At 44.0% G+C, this 23,483-nt stretch overlaps 1 protein-coding gene across 1 annotated transcript; it reads right to left on the bottom strand.

Annotated features, from left to right (window-relative positions):
• Nucleotides 1-361: 361 nt before the first annotated feature.
• Nucleotides 362-22,191, bottom strand: jakmip1 (janus kinase and microtubule interacting protein 1; the record flags this gene model as incomplete). Its single annotated transcript, XM_083980028.1, has 23 exons — nt 21,880-22,191; nt 15,635-15,947; nt 13,855-14,187; nt 13,026-13,187; nt 11,415-11,627; nt 10,353-10,466; nt 9,993-10,139; nt 9,588-9,755; nt 8,938-8,997; nt 7,446-7,574; nt 7,158-7,286; nt 6,925-7,008; nt 5,899-5,961; nt 5,059-5,157; nt 4,049-4,150; nt 3,907-3,960; nt 3,735-3,800; nt 3,489-3,557; nt 3,271-3,348; nt 2,016-2,225; nt 836-901; nt 546-591; nt 362-438 (listed from the first exon to the last, which is right to left on the bottom strand). The coding sequence occupies exons 2-23, from the start codon at nt 15,788-15,790 to the stop codon at nt 362-364; spliced, it is 2,625 nt and encodes an 874-aa protein (XP_083836154.1). The 5' UTR covers nt 15,791-15,947; nt 21,880-22,191.
• Between the last annotated feature and the right edge of the window lie 1,292 nt (nt 22,192-23,483).

Raw genomic sequence — 23,483 nt, 5'->3', positions numbered from 1 at the left:
CATCCAGCTGGCGTTCAGCTTGTTAACCCCCTCACTCAGCCCAGTCTTCCTCTTCTCCCCCCTCCATCTTTTCTTCTCCACTGTCCGTCTATACACTCCTTGAACTGAGGCTGTGGCTCCTCTTCCATAAGTAAATCCTCTGATTCAGAGTTTTCTCTCAGTAAATCCATGTGTTTGCTTCTCACAGAAGAGTTAGGGTTTTATGTTCCAGGTCCAAGAACCACTACAGTAGATGTTATTTATAAATAATTCATTTTAATCTTATGTATATCTGGTTATTTAATAAATCTTCAAATATGTTTGCATTCCGGGTAAGGGTCTTCTGCAAAAGTGCACATTTATCAAAAAGGCCATAGGGTTTTCATGAGCTGTCTACAAATGCATAAAAAACAATTAGGTTTTGTTTCATCTTCGCTCGCCTCCTCAGCACCTTAACACCTGAGAAAAAGAGAAACATTTTGAGAAACATCCCCCCAGTATTGACGTAACCATCAACGCCATAACTGTGCCAAATTCTGATAGGATACAGTGAATGGAGGTGTTACCTGATGTGGGTCCACAGTCACTTTGATTAAGGCCAAAGAATAAATGCTAAAGAGAAAAACAAAAAGAGGAACAAAAACTAAGGGAACACAAAGGGTTTAATAAACAGATGAAAAAAGGAGAGAGAAAGAGAGAGAGAAAATGGTGTCAAAAACTTTAGATAACAATACACAACATCAGCAGATTGGATATTAAACTCCCTCTCTTCCCTTGTCCAGTTACGGTTCATACTTTGTCTACAAGCCATGACATTAAGCTTCTTAAAAAGTCACAAATAAAATTGAATCGGTACCTTTTCCTCTATTTCCTTTATTTGTCTCTTTTGCAAGTCAATCCTGTCCTCCAGCTCTCTAATTCTCTGCAACGCAAAAACAGAAGTGGTTAGGTGGTCAACGTGTGTTCATTCGGCCACAGTCATTCCTTCACGTATATAAGGAAACAGGTAACAAACAGTTAACAGGACCACGATTCAGCTATTCCTGTAACTACTCCAAATAGTCTGCCTCCTTCCCATCATGCCCCCTGTCTCCATGGTAGCTGTGTTGGGTAAGAATGGGCTGCCATGGCAACTGAAGAGTAGCTTTGAGTGTGAACAGTGGAAGTGAGTCTATATGTGAGACTTTGAACCTGAGCAGCTTATTCACTGAGTCTGCTGTTAAATAGCACATGTGCTTCAGCAGCTCTTCCCTCTTGTCCACAGAAAATAGGAGGAATACGAATTCACATGGACAGGAATGATAAATACAAGCTTCTGAATTTAATGTCATCTGAATGCTTCAGCAGACGACAGTTCAAGGGTAACAAATACACAGTGTCCACTAAAACTGATTTCTGGACTAAGCTGCAGATAACATTTGCTATTTCCATCTTTAGAGTCTTTAAAAGTATTTTGGTTTGTTAGTTTGTATTTGATGAGCTGATTAATACTGTTAGTAAGTTAGAGTCCAACTAATTCAGATGAAGTTTAAGGTGCTGTGGTTCGTGATGCGGTTAATGAACATATTGTGCAAGCCATGAGTGTAAAACTACAGTGAGGGCTGCAGTGTGGAGGGATACTGAGGGAGTGGGGGTAGGGGTACTCAGATCACAGTGACACACACACACACACACACACACACACACACACACACACACACACACACACACACACACACACACACACACACACACACACACACACACACACACACACACACACACACACACACACACACACACACACACACACACACACACACACACACACACACACACACACACACACACACACACACACACAGTCTGTCTCATCTCACTTGTCCACTTCTACATATGCACTGACAGGTAGACTTACAGGCACCACACACAGGGATACTGCATCTTTTTCAGAGCACCAGAGGTCTGGTGGGGTCAGACGACTCAGACAGGTACCAGGGGTCAGATTAGGGATGGGCAGGGCTCAGTAACCTGACTCAGTTTGTCATAAGCCTTACCTGCTGGGCCTGCTGTAGGAGCTCCATGCGCTCCTGTAAGATCTGACTGTCATACTGCCGGCTCTGCCGGAGAATCTGACGCCGCAGCTTGTCCACGGCTAGCCTCAGCTCCTCCCTCTGCCTGTCTGTCAGCGACTCAGCCACCGCTCGGCATGCCGGCTGCTCCTGCTGCAGAGCGCTATACAGCGTGGCCTCCAGCTCCTCGATCCTCTGCACAGCCACCCACATACAGATACACAAACGCACAAACATACATACACACACGGACGTGCACATGCACATGCAGAAACCGACACACGCATGCACAAGCACACACATGGAGGCACAAACACACACACACACACACACACACACACAGACAGACAGATACACATATGTGCACGCACACACACACACACACATACATACACACACACACACACACACACACATACACACTACTGTGACCATGGCAGATATGGAGAACACTGTTCCACTTTATGTTGGGTGTTAGACTTGGCTTTCACATGGTAACTTCATTATACTAACAACACAAAGCCTGTTTTTATTCTCCACCGTCTCCTCACTCTCTCAGAAACGTTACCATGTAAAAAAGCATGCTTTCACCAACACAATATAAAGTGGGACCATAAACATAAACCAACACCAAAACTGACCGATAAAATGATTAGAGTTACATGGAGAGTGTTAACTGTTTTCTGGGTACAGCCTATTTAAGTCAGTGGGAGGGGACAACGTTTAAAAAAATCTCACATTTGTCCAGATTTTCTCTTCAACTTCAACTAAGTGGCCACTTAAAGTTGCACATGGATATTCAGAGACATTATAGCTTCCTATTCTCTGCAATTTAATAACGTAAATCAGTGATGGGCCTTCTATGGAGATAAAAGAGAATTAGGTTGGAAATAAACAAGAGGCCAAATACCTCGGCCACTTTCTCATTGATTGTTTGCAGAATTTAGACTTCAGTGGTAAAAGATGCAGTATCCCGACACAATCTGACAGATTTTTCCGTCATGGAGCATGTTGCATTCATGATGTTTAATGACATCCCAAATGTTTGTGTGTCATGCTGAAATGATAATGTTGCACCCCCACATTCCTGAATCATTTTTATCATTATACCTTGTACACAACCTTGCTGAGTGTTGCTATTAATATATATAGGTGATTTCCTTATGGGTGCATTTTTATTAGAGTGGCCTTGGTCATCCTCTGTATATAGGGACATGTCATACTGCTGCAGGCTCCATACCATGTAGGCCTGGTCTAAGGCTTGCTTCCTATAGTCCAGCTCCTCCTCCAGAAATCCTTTCTGCTTACTGAACAGCTCCTGCAACAAGATGGGATAAAATATAACACAAGGGCTGGTATCACAACAAACAGTACCATGCACCATGTGTGTTAAATTTCACAGTCTGGATAGGAGTGTGTACATCTGACATATACTCTAATGGAAAATGTATTTTTTACCTTGTCATTTTCCAGGTCGATCATCTTCTGTGTGAGAGCGGCTTCTGTATTATCTATCTTTTTTAACCACTGAGGGATTGGGGGGAAAGTGGATAAGCTAAGTTAGATTTAAAAAATATTATTTTACATCCATATTTACTTCAACAAAAATGACTCAAACAAAGTGGCTGCATTGGTAATAAATAAAGTGCTAAAGCAATGCATGTCCACTGGGTGTCAGTAAAGACACACCACATTATGACTGACCTTTTCACACAGAGAGATCACTGTCCCAGCCTGGATCACTGCCACTTGTTCTTCATTTCTGAGATTCTACACAAAATATAATTAGTGAAGAGATATCAGAACTTATAACTATGTCTGGGATATTTAAAATGGGTATTAGTTGTTATAATACTCCAACAATGTGTGAACTCACCCCATTATCTCCCAATATGTCTAGTTTCTTCATCAGCTCAGGGATGATTACATCCTGCACAGAGGTCAAAACCAGACCTGTGATGTTGAATGTATTAGAGCCTTATTGGAGAGATATGTGTGTTTTGTGAGTGTGTTTTCACCTTGATCCCCTCCTGGTGGCAGTAGATCTGCAGGGCACTGTTGCTGTTCTCGGGGAACGCAGACATGTGGAGATTGAGGGCAGGAGATCTGCGCTCCCTCTCCTACAGGGGGCACATGCAGTGTTAGTAATACTCACATACACACACTCACATGTAAAACTGAGCATCATCAGTACATTTCAACCAGATGTGAAAGTTCATCACACTGTACCACTGGTGGTGAGCAGTGAGACACACACTGGGAGTGACACATACTTCATGTAAATGAGTGGAAATGGGAGTGAATGTGGGTTTTACTTACATGACACTCAAAACATGTTCAGGATCTGCCAAATGAGGGATGGGGAAACCCGTGGTTTTTAAATAAGAAAACCAAACCAAACCAAAAATAAAGAAGGAAATCACAACACATGCTGAAACTTATGAATATCCAAAGTCAGACGGAGCCGTCACATAAACAGTGCAAAATCAACTAATGGGATTAATTGATTGACTGATGGTGATTATAATTATTATTATTATCATTAGCAAATACAACTAGATTTGATTTGTATAAGATGGTTGACTTCTTCCTGCACATGTATATTGCGACCTTAAATATTAAAGATGACATGATTTAAAAGTTCAACAACAATACAAATCCCAAACAAAACGTAGGACATGCATGCAAAAATGAGAGACAAAATGAACAAAGATGGGAATGGAGGGTGAACTTAAATACATTTTTATTCAGTTAAAAATTATATTCATCTTAACACAACATTCTTTCATTTTAAGAAATATTCCAGTTCAGTGGAGGGGGCTAAATACACAGCTGCCATGCAAAACAAGGAAAACACATACAGATGCATACAGAGGAGGACTCAAGTGAGATTCAGTGAACAGTCTGTCTATCTGTCTGTAAGTCTGTCTGTCTGTCCAGTGAGTCACTGTATGTACGTCTTGCGTCTGGAGCTGACATTGTTGTTGTCGCCTCCTGGTGACAATTTGACGCTGGTACAGTCTCTTACTTCCAATTCCAGCACCCTGAACTCCAGTAGCTCGTTCTGGTCCCGGGCATCCTGAACCTCCGCCTGCAGCCGTGACTCAGCCTGTTGTAACGCACACATCTATGGACACACATACACACACATACTGTATCATTGTAACACACTAAATAGTATGCGAGTGTTTACACCGCGTTAACAGCAAGAATAATGGATGTCCTGGAGTGGATAGTTTATGTATTCAAATTAGCAATTAAATGTAATCTCAAATTCACAATCTCCAAAGGAGCACTGAATCTGCTCCGCTGTTAATTTGCTTTTCTCCACAGCTTGAGGCCATGTTGTGGTTGGTTTATTGGTATATTTTTGGGCTTTTTATTGCCTTTATTTGATAGTGCATAGTGAGATAGACAGGAAAGGAGGCAGAGAGAGGGGGAATGACATGCAGGAAAGGTCTGCCCGACGCGGGATTCGAACCGTTGAGGACTGTAGCCTCTACATCGGGCGGCCGCTTTAACCACTGCGCCACGCACCGCCCCGGTTTTACTTTATTTTACCCTGTACCCAAAGAACGCAGCACTCAGGTGAAGTATTGAACTAAATTAACTACAGCTTTGATTCTATTGAAAGCATTTATCCTCTTCTTTATATCTGTTTGCTCATACAGATTCTGAATTCTAACCATGTTTATATTTCTCATAGTGAAGCATGGTTTCGGCATCATTCATAAATAAATAAATCCGGTACTGTGACACTACATGTATTGAGAAATTCAGCCCTGATTGAAGTTAAGCACACAGAGATGCCATGACATCTTGGCAATAAAGTGATGTATTATAATTTCGATAGGTTTATGTGATCTACCTTCTCATGGAGTTCCTGGTTGGTCCTGAGCAAGTACTGCTTCTCCTCCACCCACTTTGAATCCTGCCGTAACAACCAAACACAACATCAGCAAGAAATGACAACTGGCAAGAACAGGAAAGGAAGGACAGCATCCCGACAACCAGGTATAATGGATGAAAACAGCCAGGAACAACAATCAGCCAGTTCAAAAACCTACATTTGACATATTTCTATTGTATTTTCACATGACACATGCAAAAGTAACATACTGTAGACACAAACAGACAGGAACAGTATGGCGGCAGCATAAGTTTATTGATCCAGAGAAATAAATAAAGCCCACTCCTGAGGTAACAGAGAGAAAAAAAGAGCTGAATTCACACAGTCATCCAGAGTTCACAGTAACAGGAGGAGCAGAAGGCAATCTGAGAGCAGCAAATCAAAAGATCAAGCCACAGTAAAACAGGCATCATGCAGTAAAATGCAGTAACACAAAGAAAAAAGAGTATTGATAAGAATGCATCATAATAGTTTCAGTGTTCCTCTTGACATACCGTATAGCTAATTATTACCAGCATTTCTTTAAATACTGTATTTTAGACAACAAAAAAAAGCTTTTCTTCTACACATGAGTAGGTTTTGCCTAGTTCTCAGACCAAAATGTTTCATGATGACAAATTAAATAAACTAAAATCAGTGTAAACTGTGTATTTTCATATGTGAGACATTATTGGATTAAGATTTTTGTATATTAATCTACTGCTGACAGGAATCAAAGTGGTTGGGACTCACTCTCTGTGGCCAGCAGCACAGAGAGGCCCAGTGAGAAACACCACCAACAGGAACAGGAAGGACAGAGGGTGAGGCAGAGCATGCAGGCACAGAGCCGTGACGCCACACATGCAGGAAGTGACATTACAGGATTCTGCGGTAGACCTGGTCGGCATAGCGCCAGCCCAGGACCAGAGCAGCCAGACAGACATGCAGGAGGGCCAGTGAGAGCAGGACCACAGAGCTCCTCTCCCCATCCCTCGTCTTTGTTACCTGCCCCCTCTCTGCCAAGGCCTTCTCCAGGTCGACAATCTTGGCCTGGCAGCTGCTGAGCTCCGACTGCAGCTGTTCACGAGTCTGTGGGAGGGAAGATCGGCCAACAGGGACCAAATCAGACAGGAGAGGAATAGAATCTGACAACTTTACGAGGCCTAAAATATCTAGCTCTATTCACTGGGGGGATGGTAAAGGTGGCAGAGAAGGAGATTGTAAGTAATGGTACAAACCCTGGCTTCCCTCTCAGCATCCAGAGAGCCGCCGGTCTGCTCTTGCAGGAGGGCGTAGGCCCGTTGAAGAGCCTGGTACTCTCTGGTGAGTTGACGGAAACGAAGCTCTGACTCCTCACGGGAGAAACTCTGTGGTACCAAGAGGGACAGTGTGAAACTTGCACACAAACCTTTTTCTCTATCTTTATCTCTGATTCTGTAAATGTTAATGTGCTGCCTTGATTTTGTCGTCACCTCACCTCCTCTGCCGACTGAACTACACACAGAATACGACTGAACATTTCTTACCTCTTCCAGATCTTCCTCTGGGGTGGCAGGTGTGCGGTCAGTGAGGTCGGTGTTATAGGAGGTGAGAGAGGAAGTCTCAGAGTCTATGGATTCCTCATCAAATCCAAAATACGTCTCCACAACATGCCTCTGTAGAACAGAGCAGAGGAGAGAATGAATTTATGCATTGTAATATCAAATCCACAGCCTGACACATTTTCTGGAGAAAGCCTTGAATATTTGAATGAAAAAGTCAAACATTCAATCCGACTGTATTACATCTGATTTCATGTGTTACAATTGCCATTTTGAATTCACTGATGCGTTTAAATCCACCACACGCATGACTAAGTTTCAAAAATTCTTACTTTCTACTGTAACACTTCATCAACATTTTGTCTAATCCAGGCACTGTTACTCTCTCATTTATCTCAGTATAAAGAAATCTGATTTTATCAGATCAAGTCTCTGCAGGTTTGTTTTTGTTTTTTCTGTAGAGTCCTTACCATCATGTTTATAAGTCATCTCCTGGCAACCAGAGAAGTAAAGACAGACCAGGGCACACAGGCAAATGAAGGAAGAGAAGTAGAGGATAAAGAGGATGTATTCCGTCATTGTGCTACCAAAAAAAACCCTGTAAACTAAAAACAACCCCCCAGATTATGTTTATAATGTGCTGGACTACCCGCGCTGATCTTTACAGCGCTCCACAAGCCTGTTGGAAAAAGAATAAGTGCTTTCCGTCGCACTCCCACATAAAACTGAAAAGCTGACAACAAAGCTCCTGGTTACAATCAAACTGCTCCTACAGAAAAAAGAAAAAGGCGAGCTTCTGTTTTCTTCTGTCTTCAGGCTCGTGTAATCTGCTTCTGTGCTAAATCTCCCCAAAAAGAGTAACTCATTTCTGTCCAAGAGAGAGCCAAACTGCGATGCCCAAACCCGCATCCACCTCGGCAAGTCGACAAACAGGTTTTAGCAGCAGAAAGATGGGAGACTCCTCCTCCCAACAACATCACAGGCTCTAAAACGCTCCCAGAGGCTTCAGCCCAAACATGCACACTCAGACGCACAAAAGCATCACAGCAATTATTCTCTTCTAACAACCCTCTCAACCAATTTGTTATTGCCATCCCCTTCTCTCTTTATTCACACACTTGGGAAGACCAGAGAAACAAAGACAAACAAACTGCTGCCCACAAATTACATCTTTGTCATGTATGCATCCACAGTCATAAAATTACACAAAATTTACATAGCTGACAAAGAATTGTTGTAAATGTAATGCTTCAGTGGCTGTGGGAATGGTTCATGCAGTGTGTGTGTTCAGAGTGACGCTCCCAGCTGTGAGGGGATGCTGTCATAACTGTCTCCTGAGGCCAATTAAATACAAACTAACACACACACACAATCAAATTAAAACAGCACTGGAGCCTCAGTCGTGCACAGACAAGGTGGTTGCCTAGTTACACACCACTCGGTTAACTGAGTTTTTAAAGCACTACTGGACACTTACTTTTGACAGTTTGAGCGGTTTCCTCCTGTTTTTTTTAGTCATCACCAAACGATCACGTTCCTACAAACAAGCACACAGCCGATCAGACTTGAGATTCAGAAGAGCTTGATGAGCTGCATGAGCTCATTATAAGTGATAATGTCAGACAGCAAACAATACTACAGTACCTACTATACTAAAGGAGTAAAGCATTTGGCTTGAAGCTCTACAAAAGCATTAGCATTTTCTGATCAATTGGGTTGAGATGGGATGGTAATGAACTGAATTGAATTCAAGATACTAATAATACTGAATGTTAACTTTGCACTTGTACTGAGGAAACAAGACAGAAAAGAGCAGGAATTAGCATCTAGCATAAGTGATTTTATTTCATACTGATATTTTGTGATATAATAGTTTTCCTGGAAAATCAATCAACACTAAAGACATCATCGTATGTATGTATTGACAGCATTCCTCCAAATGGCCTGTACATCAAGACCACAGTAAAGCAAAATGATCATGGGGCTGACAAGAATATGTGATATCACACAGTAGCCTATATCCCAATGTAGAATGAACTTTGATTATCTAATGAAAATTCACATTAAAAACTCCACAGTGAGACCAGAAGAGGAGCGCTTGACTCCGGTTTGAGTTACAATCCTGACCTGCGTGAGCTCGTCTATGATGCCACGTTGCTCAGCAACCTGCAGCTTGAGGAACTCCACTTCCTGTTCCTCGTGGGCATGGCTCAGGTCTGTCAGGGAGCTCGGTCGCTTAAGCTGTGGTTGAATGGCTTGTTGTGAAGGCGGCCGTGAGGAGGAGGCTTTTTCCTTCTGAGGGAGAGACAGAGAGAGAAATGTGTCATGCTTTTCCTGAAATAGCCACTAGAGGTCCTGTTTCTAGCTGAATGAAATTCTCAGTGATGCTCAAGGTGCCACAACAAACGCCTCCTTCTCTACAGATCAAAGTTAAAGTAGCTGCTATTTTCTTCTAGTGTCTGGACTTTGAATTCATCTTTAACTGCAAAGAGGAGACAGACAACGGAGAGCAGGAGTAAACCACATGCTCACCATCTCTGCATTCTCTCGACTCAGGTTCTTGAGTTTCTCCTCCATGCGTTGTAGTGTTTGCAAGAGGTCGTCATTCTTCTTGGACAGGCGCTTGTTCTTTTCGAACATGGGCTTCATCTGGCTCTCGGCCTCTCGCACCCGCTTTAACTGGACAGAGGAAGGAAACAGGAGGGAAACGGCGTTATCTTCAGTCTTGACTTTCTAGCCACACAGAAAGATTGATCGGAAGCGGAAAGACCAAGGGTGGCGTCATGAACTTAAATATGTGTGTACTGTCTGCTTATCTATTCTTATCTGTCCGTACCTGGACGCATGCCTACAATCACTGCATGAATGTATTTCTGCACGTGTGTTACTCACTAGTTCATTCCGCTCGTCGGCCAGCAGCGCATTTCTGTCCTCCAGTTTCCTGATGACCGAGTGCAGCTCTGCAATCTTCAGCTGGAACCTCCTCGTGTCGCGCTCCTCGGCCTCCTGTTGAGCAGGGGGGAGAGGAGAGGAGGAGGCAGACAAAAACTGAACAAAGGGAATACATGCAGACAGGCAGGCAGGTAATGGAGACGGATGAGAGAGAGGGAGTGAGGGGACGACGGATGAGTTGGCATGTCACAGTGTGTCTGTGAACCTGTGCAGTATACACAGTATGTCCATGTGAATGTATGAGCTGTATTTGCATTTGTGACGGAGGGGACAGTCCAGTGTGGAGACCTCCAATATGACAGACGGTCTTACATCTTCATAGAAACAAATTTAAAGGGATAGTTCACCCAAAATTAAAATTGCACTCATTATCTACTCACCCTCATGTCAACTAAGGGCTGGGAGAAGTTTCAGAGTTATCCGTGGCTTCTCTGAGTTACAGGGGGTTTTCTTCGTAACAAAAAGACACACCAAAAAACATCCAAATACCTCCATGCTGCTCGTATGTAATGTCCCTCTTGTATTGAAGCCCCGAAATGCGAAATTGTTCAGATTTTTTTTTTTTTAAGTCTATATTTAAAGCTTGTTTGTAGCAGAGCCCAAGCTCCTCTTCCTGGTTCATCAAATTTGGATGGACCAGGAAGAGGAGCTTCCGCTACAAACAAGCTTGAAATATTGACTTTTTAAATTTTTTTCGGAACAATTTGACAGTGGCTGGTCCCTGCAGCAAACAACCCTAACCCCCTGTAACTCAGAGAAGCCACGGATAAATCTGAAACTTCTCCCAGCCCTTAGTCGACATGAGGGTGAGTAGATAATGAGTGCAATTTTAATTTTGGGTGAACTATCCCTTTAATAACAGGAGTCCCCAAATTTCCTTAAAAAAATATGGTGGTGTGGCTCTGACATCTGGATCTTTGTATGCGTGTTTGTCAAAAGCTGTCACATAAATTATGTAGAACATGTGCCACATTTCAAATTTGACGTTGTTCCTGCGTTTACCTGGTTGTTGAGCAGGTCGCCGTTGTCTCCCAGCCCAGGCACCACCTCTCTCTTGGGGCTGCCGTGGTTGTGTCTCTCGGCTTCTCGTACCTGGCCCAGCTGCTCGTCCAGGGCTTCCTTCTGCAGCTGGAGCTTCTGGGCGTAGCCCGCCTGCACCCCCAGCTCTCTCTCCAGAGCACCCACCACCCGGTCTTTTGCCTTCAGCTCATCCATCTACAAGGATTAAGAGTGACAGGGCGGTGAGCGATGGAACGGGCAACTGAGTCAGACAGTTGTCCAGTAAATCCTTGTAACAACCCGCATTATTCTTGCTGAAAATATTATGATAAATGATACTTTTTAGTTTTTAAATGCTGTGGACAGAAATTTCAAAAAAATATCTTGATCTTGGGGCGGTGCGTGGCGCAGTGGTTAAGGCGGCCGCCCCATGTAGAGGCTACAGTCCTCAATGCAGGCGTCCCCGGTTCGAATCCCGTGTCGGGCAGACCTTTCCTGCATGTCATTCCCCCTCTCTCTGCCTCCCCCTTTCCTGTCTATCTATACTGTGTGCTATCAAATAAAGGCAAAAACGCCCCCCCCCCAAAAAAATATATATCTTGATCTCTATTTTTCACTAGTTTTACCACCAATTTGTGTGTGTTTAATGAAGTTTGGTTTTCTTCTGTTGGTGGAAACAAATATTGTCAGTGTGATTTAACGTTGTTAGCCCAATGTCACACAGTTTCCACCATCAGTCTAACGAATGAGAGAATGATGGAGTGACAGTGTTTTGGATTTTAAGAAAGTGTCCTTTAGCTCACTAATAGACTAGCTTTTTCTTTCTTGTTCTGTGTTAACACAGCCTCTTCTGACAAATGTTCCCACTTCCCATCACATTTTGTTCTTTAGCGCTGGTATTTCCTGCACTGAACATTTCTATAACGCCTGTTATTTATAGCCATACTGTATGTAATGGGGTTAATGAGTAATAACATGGACACAGTGTTTTATTTTGGCAGATAAGCACCACATGGTGAGATAGACAGTGCAACAATTAGCCTGCAATTGTCCGGATGACCAGATAAACTCTGGGCAGGGACTGAACTTTAGAAGCAGGAAAACAGATGTTGGTGTGTGAGGAACTTTGGTGATATTCAAATGTGGTCGGGACAGACAAGGACTATGAAAATAACAGCTGCTGGATTTATCAAGCTGACCAATCACTGAGGAATAATAACATGTGGTTTATAGGGCAGCTCTGTCTTTTCATATTATTCATTACAGCTTCCTATTTTGTAATTTAGGGGCAGTTCACTCACTATGATGGACATAACAGGACATGTTTTTCTTTCCAATATAGGACCTGAAAAACGATTTTGTCAATCTGTGTGTTTTGCACTAAAATGGATTTAATAATCTTTAAACTTAAAGTCACGATAGTTCTGGGATCGTTTGCTTATTTTGCAGAGCCTTCCTCAATCAAATCTAATCAAACCACACACAAAATCTGTTTCGTAGCATCTAATGTAAACAGACAACAATGTGTCTGGGCAATAATTTTAATTCATTAGTCTTTATCTACCCTAGCCACTTTAGATAAGAGGCATGCTTCCCAGCAGCAAGTGGTCTCACCACTCGGCGGATGTCTCTCTCACAGTCCCGTTTGATACGATGCACCTCATCTTGGTGCTGTTGGTAAGCTGTGCGGAGATCTGCTGCTTTGGCTTTGTCAGCCTGCAGAGCATTTGCCAGCGCCTCCTCAGCCTGCTTCCTGGCTGTCTTCTGTTCCTGGATCTAAAAAGACCACACAGACAGACAAGCAAACACACACACACACACACACATAGCCACACCACACCACACAATAATATTGATACACACAAAAACAACAAAGTGACTTGGGCATTTATAAACATGTGTCCCATCCCATTAAATACTTGTAATGATAGATGCCCTGTTTGTTTGGAGGGTTAATGTGAAACAATAGCTTGGCAACAGGCTTTTCCATCCTGCTTCCTGTTTTTCAGCAGTGAAATTACAAAGGTTTACCCAGTCCCACATCAACACTCCACACAGACACACACAACATACGCACACAGAATGACAATTTTCCACAAAAAAAAAAAAACAGTTACCGGTAGAACAACATACAATGCCCTTGAAAACATTCAATCTGTGATAAACTTTACAAACTGACAGCTAATGCCAATGTTGAGGTGTTTTAAATATGGTGAAGTGTGTACTGACAATAAACAGAGAGTTTCTGAGGTGCATTACACTGGGTTCTGCTTTGTAGAAGGAAGAACATACTAAATACGGAGTGAAAGCAGCATTAGGATTAGGATTATTCTCAAGAGTTAGGCGTCTTAGGGGATATCACAGTGACTACTTCCATATTTTTCCATAATCTATAGCTGAAGCATAATCAACACTGCATTACTGTCACTCGGCTACAACCTACCTCCTGCTGCAGCTTTAGCCTCTCTCCGTCAAAAGCCCTCCTGGCCTCCTCGCGAGCCTCGCTGAGAAGAGCGTTTTTGAGTTTATCTGCGGCTCCATCTCTCAGTGCGTTTACAAGCCCCTGGAGCCTTTGCACCTCTGTGTCTCGGATCTTGATGGCCCGCGCCTGCTCGGCCTCATGCTGCCGCGCCAGGCCCTCGCGGACAGCCGCTATCTCGCGTAGCTTTTCTTCGTGGAGTTTGGCACGCAGGTCAGTGATTGCCACGACATGTTTGTGTTGTTCGAGCTCCCGAGCCTGCCGCTGCTCCTGGAGCCGCTCGCGGAGCTTACAGACCTGGTGGAGACACAGTGAGTACATTTAGTTTGACTGGTCAGGGGGTCAAAGGAAAGAAACCATCACAGGTGACAGTCCGTGACAGTGGCTGGTCCCTGCAGTTATTACATACATATGCATACATATTTGTTACATAATGCTGGAGAGGGAATCCAAAGCATGGGGTCACTTTGAGATGATGAAAGACAGCTTTAAGAAGGTGACATGCAAAATATGCTGGCAAACATTTGCCTTCAACCTCAGTCATTTATTGTCGCTGTGGATAAGACTTATTGTCTTTTTTACTTGGGTGTTTTACTTGTCTTTTAATTGTTGTACTGTCACTTTATTGCGCTGCTGGGACCTAAGTGCACATTTCCTTGTATTCATGTGGAAGCATGTTTTACAAACACAATAAATGAACCTTGAACCTTGAAACAGGGCCTCACCAGTTCAGACATGTAATTAGTCTAATGATAGCCACTTAGCATGGACATTCACTCTAATGTTAGCTAGCCTAGATAAATATGCTCCTATCGGGCTTATCCAGAAATGGGGCCCAGGGAAACTAAAATTACTTCACTAACTGCTTGTTCGTCCATTTGTGCACAATGTGCATCCTTCTCTATTTTGTGTTAGTGTTAAAAGTTCTTAACGTGTGCTCATTCTCCTTTCTGGTTTAAGAAGATTGCATGGTTTGTGCATGTGCTTGTCAAATGTATGTTTTAGATCGTTGAACTGAATAGTTTGATCTAACGATGACTTTCAAGTTTGTATTTAAAATTAGGGCTGTCCGAAACATCAGCTATCAAGTGATCATTTATTCCTGAACAGGGAGCAGTAGACACTAATATTGAGAATAGTCACGATTCCTGTGCTAGTGAATATTAAATTGGAACGATTTTTTCCTGCATGCACCTCCTATTATCTTTGTCTGCTCAGCTGTATTTCTTTAAGAGCAGATGCTTTTTTTATATACAAATTGCCTGGTGTATATATTTTAAGCTTGCCTCAGTAGGAACTGAGCCTCGACCCAACCTTGGTACTGTTCCTGTAACTCTCCCAGTGCAAACACGAAGGAGATGGAGAACATACACTGTACAAGGTTAGGCAAAGCACATTAACAGCTTTCCCTATCTGTGTACAGTGTTAGATAGACAAGACCAAGAGCCAGTGCAGGTAAATAATGCTGACCGTCCTGACTGATGACTGTCATTACAATATGTGCATCATAAAATGTAAAATGACTCGTAAATGAGACACTCAATAAAACTAATTACATATCAGCTTCAGAGCATTTGCATCATCCACGCTCGGAGTAGTAACCCTATAAGTGGACTTACAGCTGCAGCTACAAAGCATTTCTACTTTGTGACAGGGAGAATGCATCTAAAATGTTGTCCAAACTGGCCATAATTATTTTCTTCTTCTATTAGGGACTATTGCACTTCTTCCTCCTCCGCCTCACCTTGCTCCGCTCCTGCTGCAGCTCAATCTGGACGTCCATGAGTTTGGTCCTCAGCTCCTCGTTGGTGGCCGGCACCGAGTCAGCCATCACCTCCGATTTCTCCGGCTTCCTTCCCTTCTTCAGGGGTGGGGCCGCAGGGGGTGTGGATGATGACATAGCACTCCAGCCGTCCGGTCAGGACGGACATAAGAGTGCCAGGTGTAGCAAAACGGAGGAGAGAGTCAGTCGCTGCTCCTCCTCCTCGCTGCGAGACCCTGCATCATCATCATGTGGTTGTCAAACCTACATCATTGCTGGAGGATGCTGAGAGTTTCTGTTTTTGACCGAGACAGACAGACAGACAAACAGAGGGAAGAGTTGGAAAAAAGGGTGAGTCAGTGTTAAAAGAACTGGGTTAACGAAACTATTCTGCACAATAGACTGGACCCCGGCCACATGACACACTCCAGCCTGGGGAAAACAGACTATTTTTGGGACTAACATTTACACTCTCCACTGTCACCCTCTTCTCTCCAACATATACACGTGGGCCATTTATCATCCTCCTGTTCCAGTCCCTGAGCTGCAGTTAGAAGCTCCACAGTGCATGAAAATGTGTCTGGCCACCATGGCTACAGTCCCTCCTCGCCTCCAACATCTCACTGGACCCTTCTCTCCTTCTGTGAATGAAGAAATTCAGCTTTTTCTGTGGTGAGGGTTGACGTTCCTCTGGTCAGAGATTCCATGATGTGTTCTTGGCTCTGCAAACTAAAGGAATAAACGCCAGGCCGAGCATTACTGTACAACTGAACCACACATACCAGGGCAAACACCAAAGTAGTGTTAGTGTAGCAATTCCTACTTTTTTTTTTGTTGTTGTGATGGCGACTGGCGAGTGTAGTTTTTGGCTTATTTTCTCCTGGATGCGTCGCTCTGATGACACACATTCACTCAGCTCAGAGTGGACTCTAATCTCTTTCCTGGAATGAATTGTAACCCAGTAACCCTGCAGCCTTTCTGATGACTGTGAAATAAATAATGCAACAATGAGGGAGCTGAGGCATTAAGACTGTAGTTGCCGCCATCTTTTTCTACACACACATTACCGTCCATTCATACAACATACACAGATGGCAGTAACAGTTACCAAGGCAACCATTGCTCTAAAAAAAAAAACCTCTATCTCTCTCATAGCAAAGGATGATGGGGAAGAGAAGTCTCGCACACAGACACACACAACTGCATTCGTATAGAGGCTGCACATTTGAAAAACCCACATGTATGCACACACATGATGTTATCTGGTCACATCTCCGAGCCGAGGTTGACTGAGAGACAGAAATGCGCTGGTGCTGGGGGGCAGGAAAGCTTTCTTCCACATGGATCTTACACAGCACGCACACTTGGGAGCCAAGGGAAGAGGGAAGAAATCAGAGGGATGGGATTAAGACTTTAGGAGAGAAGCAGGGAAGAAGGAAACAGTAGGAGTGCGGTGAAAAACATTCAGACCTCTTCCAGATAAAAACAACCCGCAAACCATGTCCCCTTGCTTTCTCTAACCTCACCCCCCCCCCACTTACTTGCATGGTGATGTTACCGAGCAGAGGCAATCCGTGATCTCACTCTCATTCACAGCGACAGAAAGAGAGAGGGGAGAGAGAGAGCTCTGACACAAGCGCACATTCTCTGAGTCTCAAATAGAACAACTGGGGACAGACGCAGCTGACATCGATTCACACAGGCACTGAGGCTCTCTATGTGTATGACGGGCAGACATGTACCCATTTACAACAAGTCAATAAACTTGATGTGCAAGTGCAATCACGTCTACTGGAATTGGCACAGGCGCTTTACAAGAACACGCTGCCACCGTTTTCGCCGTTGTTGTTATCCACGCAGCAGCTGAGACCCGGTGTGGCAGGATGAAATGGCTGAGAGGCAGAACGGCCGGTTTTACTAGTTTTTCTTCAGAGGGGAACGAGGTGTGCAGTGCATGCTCATTTTACCAACATCTGGAAGCAACAGGCTTCTTAAGTGGTCTCCTGCATATCAACGTTTTGTTTTGTTTTTTGTTTACCCTCACACACTTTAGGCCAGAGCTAGTTTATTTATAACATTTGCTTGCATCACTGCAGGCATCTCGGTCCAAAAATACAGGCTATGGTTTGTTTTCAAAATGCAAGAAAGTCCAGATTTCACCAGAGATCAACATGTGTATATCGACCCAGAAACGCATACGTTCTCCATGAACCTCACACCGTTCCCACAAAGCCTCCTCGAGCCACATGTTCCTAAACTGGAAGCCAGGAGCCAATTCTGAAAGTTTATAGTTCATGGAAAACCAGGAATGTTATATAGGAAACCGGAACATTTTATAGGGGCACCAAGAAGCTAACAAGCACCTTTAATGTTCACAGAAGCAAACAAAAGCCAAAACAGGTCAAAGACCTTAAATTACCTCATTCCCCCAAGTATAAACAGATTTTATTCTTCTATTCCCAAAGTGCCTCAGAGCCTCAAAGTGCAAGTAAACGTCTGCAGACAAAACTGACGGCCAAGTCTTCGTCAATCCTGCCAACAACACCAATATATTGTTGATATCCCACATTCATAAAAATCACCATGACTCATCGAATCAATCACAAGTCATGTTTCAAAGAGGCTTAAACAAGTGGAATAAAACAGGAACAAAGCCCAAGTACTTTCTAGGCCCATTTAAATGTGGTTAACGTAGCACTGGGACAATCAGCTTTGACAAACAATGGAGCAAAATCCCTCGATGGTGACTGCAGGAGAGAGGTGCTGAAGAATTCTGTAGCAACCGAGGAGTTTCACAATTAAGCTAATTGCTGCTTGAGAAATGAACTCTCTGACTCTTTGGGCCACGTTGGGAAAAAAAAAAAAGGGAGCAACAAAACGTGTTGCTGAATGTGGCTGCCACCGGTTCAAACTTTGATCCTCTCAGAACAGACTGGACTCAGTGTGACAGACATACAAGTAGTTTCATAACCGCCTCAGGAAATCCGTCTTCACTGTGCTGCAAAATGTTACATCACGACACTGGTTAGTGGCGGGTGCCTCTGGGTTTTTGCCTTTTAGCTGAAGGATTGAAATGTGGGATGTGAAAATGTTAAGTGGTGGTAGTATCCGAGGTTCCTAATGTAAACAGATGGAAACTGTTTGAAGCCCTTCCAAAAGAAAAACATGTCTGCCTGCCAGTCGGCAATAAAACTCATTACCCGTTACCTATTACCGTCTCTGGGACATATGGTGGCAGCTTTCCTGAAACCTTTCGGTCGTTTGTTTTTCACTGAGTGTGCAGCTCAACTTAGCAACAAAGTCCTACAATCAAATATCAATAAATCAAACCACACCTTTTTGACCAGTGAATTGGTTATTTCAATAGTTGTGGGTTACTTTCTTGTTTATCATCTAATTGATTGACTAATCCCTTCAGTTCTTGATGTATCTTCTTATATGTCTAACAGAATCGCCACAACCTCACATTTACAGTGTGTGTTCGTCAAATCGACCATTTAAAACAAGTCCAGTGTTTTGGAAGAAGTATTAGTGTTTCAAATTTGAGATGTGCTGTTCCATGTTCAGTGTGTTGCTGAGAGGTGTCCCTGTTGCACATGGACTTCAGAAAAAAAAAGTCACGCACAGCACAAGTGTCAGTACCTGACAACAAACTAGTAGGGCACTGAGAGAGTGCAGACCTCTGACAAGGCCAATGTCAAAACACATAAACCAGATGTCAGAGGAAAATAAATCTAATTCATATTAAGTGATTTGGACTTTCCCCAAAATGGTTTCTTTCTTGGCTCGTGTCCCGTCTCTCCAACAGGTCGGATGCAAATCTGTTTGTGTAATTCTGCTGACAATGTCAGAGAGAGGTTAGAAACTTAACTTCCTCGACAGAGGTAATGGAGACCTGAACCTTGTATCACATTTGCTTGACTAATTTCTCTAATGTCTGCTTTTTCTGACTGTCTGTGATATAAAACATTGTACTTAAAAAGGCCAAGGTGACAATTATAGGTTATAAATGAAAGAGGGATGTCTTTGCATGGTCACATTCTTCACACACACTTACAGATGGACCTACTCAAGGCTAAAGAGACCACACACACACACACACACACACACACACACACAGTCAAACATTAACTAGGCTTTAGTGAGATATACAGGGCCATTAAATACATAAAAGAGCTGCAAATGGGAGCTCAGACAAAGACTCCTCACTACTCTGTCTGGGTTAAACATCAACAGTGAGGGTGTGGAAGCACACAGAGATATAGACTCCTGTTTTTACTGCACATTTGTTCTGATGCTTCAAAGCACTGCATGCAGACACACATGAAACACACCTTCTCTCTGTCGTGTCGTCATATCAGAACCAGCACAGTGTAAACTGTCAAAGCAGGTCGGACCACACTCTAGACATCCACGCACAGTCCACACACACAGAAACACACACACACAGACACACACAGGCTCTAGAGATACACTTAAGACACTGTTAGGATCCCATTGAGAGACTGAGTAACCCAGCCAAGTGCAGCACTAGCGGAGCATATGACCTAAAAAGTACTCTGCCAGCAAAATGACAACAAGTTACTGACCCCGATGACTAGTCAACCCAAACAGATAAACAATAAGTCTCTCACTCGCTCTCACACACACAACACTACTCAGTTATGCTCTTACTACTTTTACTGCTCAGGATTGAGATACATACCTAGTAAAAATGTCAGTGTGCCCGTTCTTGTGGAGGCATTGTGAGTTTTTAGCCTGTATGTGTGTGTATGCATGCTTTTGCATGCATGGGTGCATCTGTGAGGGTGTGTGTGTGTTAGCAGCAGTGATGGCTGCTGCCTCTCCCCCCTCAGGAAGACATGATAGTGCAGTCAGTAATGTGATTAACCTCGCCTGCCTCTCTCTCTCTTTCTCTCTGACTAGCACACGGCACATCAGTCGGAACTGGCTAGTTGTGTTTTACTCTGTCTGGTTAACACATAAACACAAAGTACTAGAGACATTTACTCAACTCTGCCCCTCTCTCTCATTAAGAGTACAGGTTGACATGCCTTCACTAAACAGTTAATTAGGAAGGCAGCACAGCAAAGAGAGAGGAATACACTTGTGAGATGGTTATAGTCCACAGAGATTATCCTGATGATAGCTGCCTGTCACTCAGGGGAAGGCAGGGGTATGGACAGGGAGATGGGATTATGAATGAAGAATAAATCGGATAAATTAAGTTAGGAGAAGAGTGGAAAAAGACAGGGGATTAGGGAAGAAGAGAGGGCTGGAGGACTGGGTGAAAATGCAATGTGAAATAATCATAGGCTACATGGACATGTGACCTTACCTTTTGGGGTGTTTTTGCTCCACCAGAGCCACCCCAACACATAACGAGCTCTGCATGCATTATAGTTTGTGCAGCAGGCTGATGATCAGACAGAAGTGGGTGTGCAACACATGTTGGCTGTCCACTGGGGCTGATTTACGCGCCTCCGGAGCCGCCCGCTTGCTACAGCAGCAGAAATGTTATGACAAGACGAGCATCAACACAGCGGATGGGCAGGGTGGATGGATGTAATAGCAGTATAGTAGCCTATAGAGGACTCTGCTTGTTGGGGTAAAGTGATACCGCTGGAGATGTTGGATGATGGCTTAATGCCGTGCGGCCGGCGCTGTAATGAGCTGTCAAATGGGAGATTAAAGGGTCGAGTGCAGCCGGAGTGAGCGCTGCTAACAGCCTGGCTGCCTGTCCGTCCTGCCAACCACACCCCACGGCGACATGCGTGCTGCAGCAGCAGCAGCATCCTCATCCTCCTCCTCCAGACACAGAGGGCGGATGTCCTTGCACCCCGGGCCGCACAAGTCTAATGTGGTGTGTGTGTTGTTTCTGTCGCCGGTGTGGCGTGGGGTGAACCACAGACTGATGTGGAGGTCCGTGCATCATGAGTGGCCTCCCTGGTAGGTAGGAGGAGGGTGACTGACAGTTGGCTGTGTTATCACCACGCACACTTCCTCTCTGGCCCGGTGTGTTACCGTGCAGCCAGACCCACCGCATCCACATCTGTCTGTCTGTCTCGATATGCATAAGAGGCTGTAATGCAGTAGGACACACGGACCTCAGCCCATGATGAAGCCCAGTCGGTCGGCGCCTCTCTCTGTCCATTACACCGCGCCACAGCCCGTCTACAAATTCAGTCGTCAGAAGTTGTGTGTCGTTACAAACCGAACAAACTCACCTTAAAAACAGACGTCCGGTCCGGTGCTCACAAGTGGCGCGATGTTGAAACGCCGCTGCCTAATTTCGCTTCACATCCAGGAAGGGAGGGAAGGAGGGAGGGAGGGAGGCTGGGCTTCGGTGCTGTTTCAACTCACCTCAGCCGCTCACCGGATGCGGAGCTCGGCTGACAGCAAAACGGAGACCGCGTAGCTACAACTCCGTGTGTCCCCCTCCCCGTGTGTTAACACAGCGGCTGAAGTTGTGTGTGTGTCCACTGATAAAAGCCCACTCTCCTCCCGCTCACAGACCGCACTCAGCTCCGGGCTTCTTCTTCTTCTTCTTCCCCTCCTCTCGCGCCGCACGTTGACATTTTCCTCCACGCCCACGTCGCGTACACACTCACACACAAACACACACCGGAGCGCACGCGTGACGTCATCCGCTCCTATAGCCAATGTTACATCCACTTGAGTGGGAAAAAGAGGATAAATAAATAAATAAAACCATTTCAATGCCCGTGTCGACGTGAACGTGAAAAAAAAAAGCCGGGCGGGCGTCGCCGGTAGCGTGATAGGAGCGCGACACCTGACTGCGTGTTCAAGAATGACACCGCGCGCGGTATATGCGTGGACACGCCGCCGTTGCGGGAGGAACGTGCGGCGTCAAGGCGTAGGGTGGCACAGATAACAGACCGTCCTATAGCCCACTATAGTACCACACTACACACGGAGTTTCTTCAAATATTAGACTTTGAAATTTGCTTTTCATTAATCGACACAGAAGGAGAGTTGGCCTGGAAACCAAAACCTAGTTTGTGGGCTAGATGAGACAAAACAGGCAGATTAGGCTATAAAATAAAAAATAAATGAAGACATTCACTATACAGCTTATTCCATAGAGACTGGCATCTTTTTAAAAGCTAAAGCATCACTCACGCCTTTTGCCTGGAAGGTTCTTTTTAAGCGTTATTTAGGAAGATGTTAGTGAAATGTGTCACATTTGTCCTTTGAGAGAGTGAGCTATTAATTGCCTCAATTGTATTATTGTTATTAAGGCTACCAATATATTTTCATTTGTTTTTATTAATGTAGCCTATCTAATTAGACGATATTTCATTTTATAAATAACTTTATGAACGTGATGAGGTTTATACAAAAGGTGCCTCTTGCAAGGTAAGGATGCTATTTGTAAATAAATGTTTTTAAAAAATAAAGCATTATCACGATCATCATCATAACACAAACTCAAAAAATACCTACACGTTTCCCTCTATATTTACCCTTATTTGTGACAGAGGAATAATGTAACTGTGATTACAGGTGAGGCCTCTAAATTCAGTAGATTTATCCAGGACAAAATGACTCGTCAAATCATAAAAGTAGGTGAAATAATCTGACAATACCAAAGTGGTGTGAGACCAGTGTGACCCAGTTTCTGGAGGATGCATTACTTACGCACAGCTGCCTGTCTCTGCCTCTCCACACTGTGCCTGCCTGTGTGCCATTCACAAGCAGCACCATATTCATCATCACAGCATATGCAGCCCATTGCTGCAGGGCAGCAGAGGCCATAGGAAGTGGGAGAAGGGGGAAACCTAGACAAGGATGACTTTCAGTTGTCTAT

This window comes from Trachurus trachurus (assembly GCF_905171665.1).
Source record: "Trachurus trachurus genome assembly, chromosome: 10".
NCBI lineage: Eukaryota > Metazoa > Chordata > Actinopteri > Carangiformes > Carangidae > Trachurus > Trachurus trachurus.
This window is presented reverse-complemented; position numbering and strand designations above follow the sequence as displayed.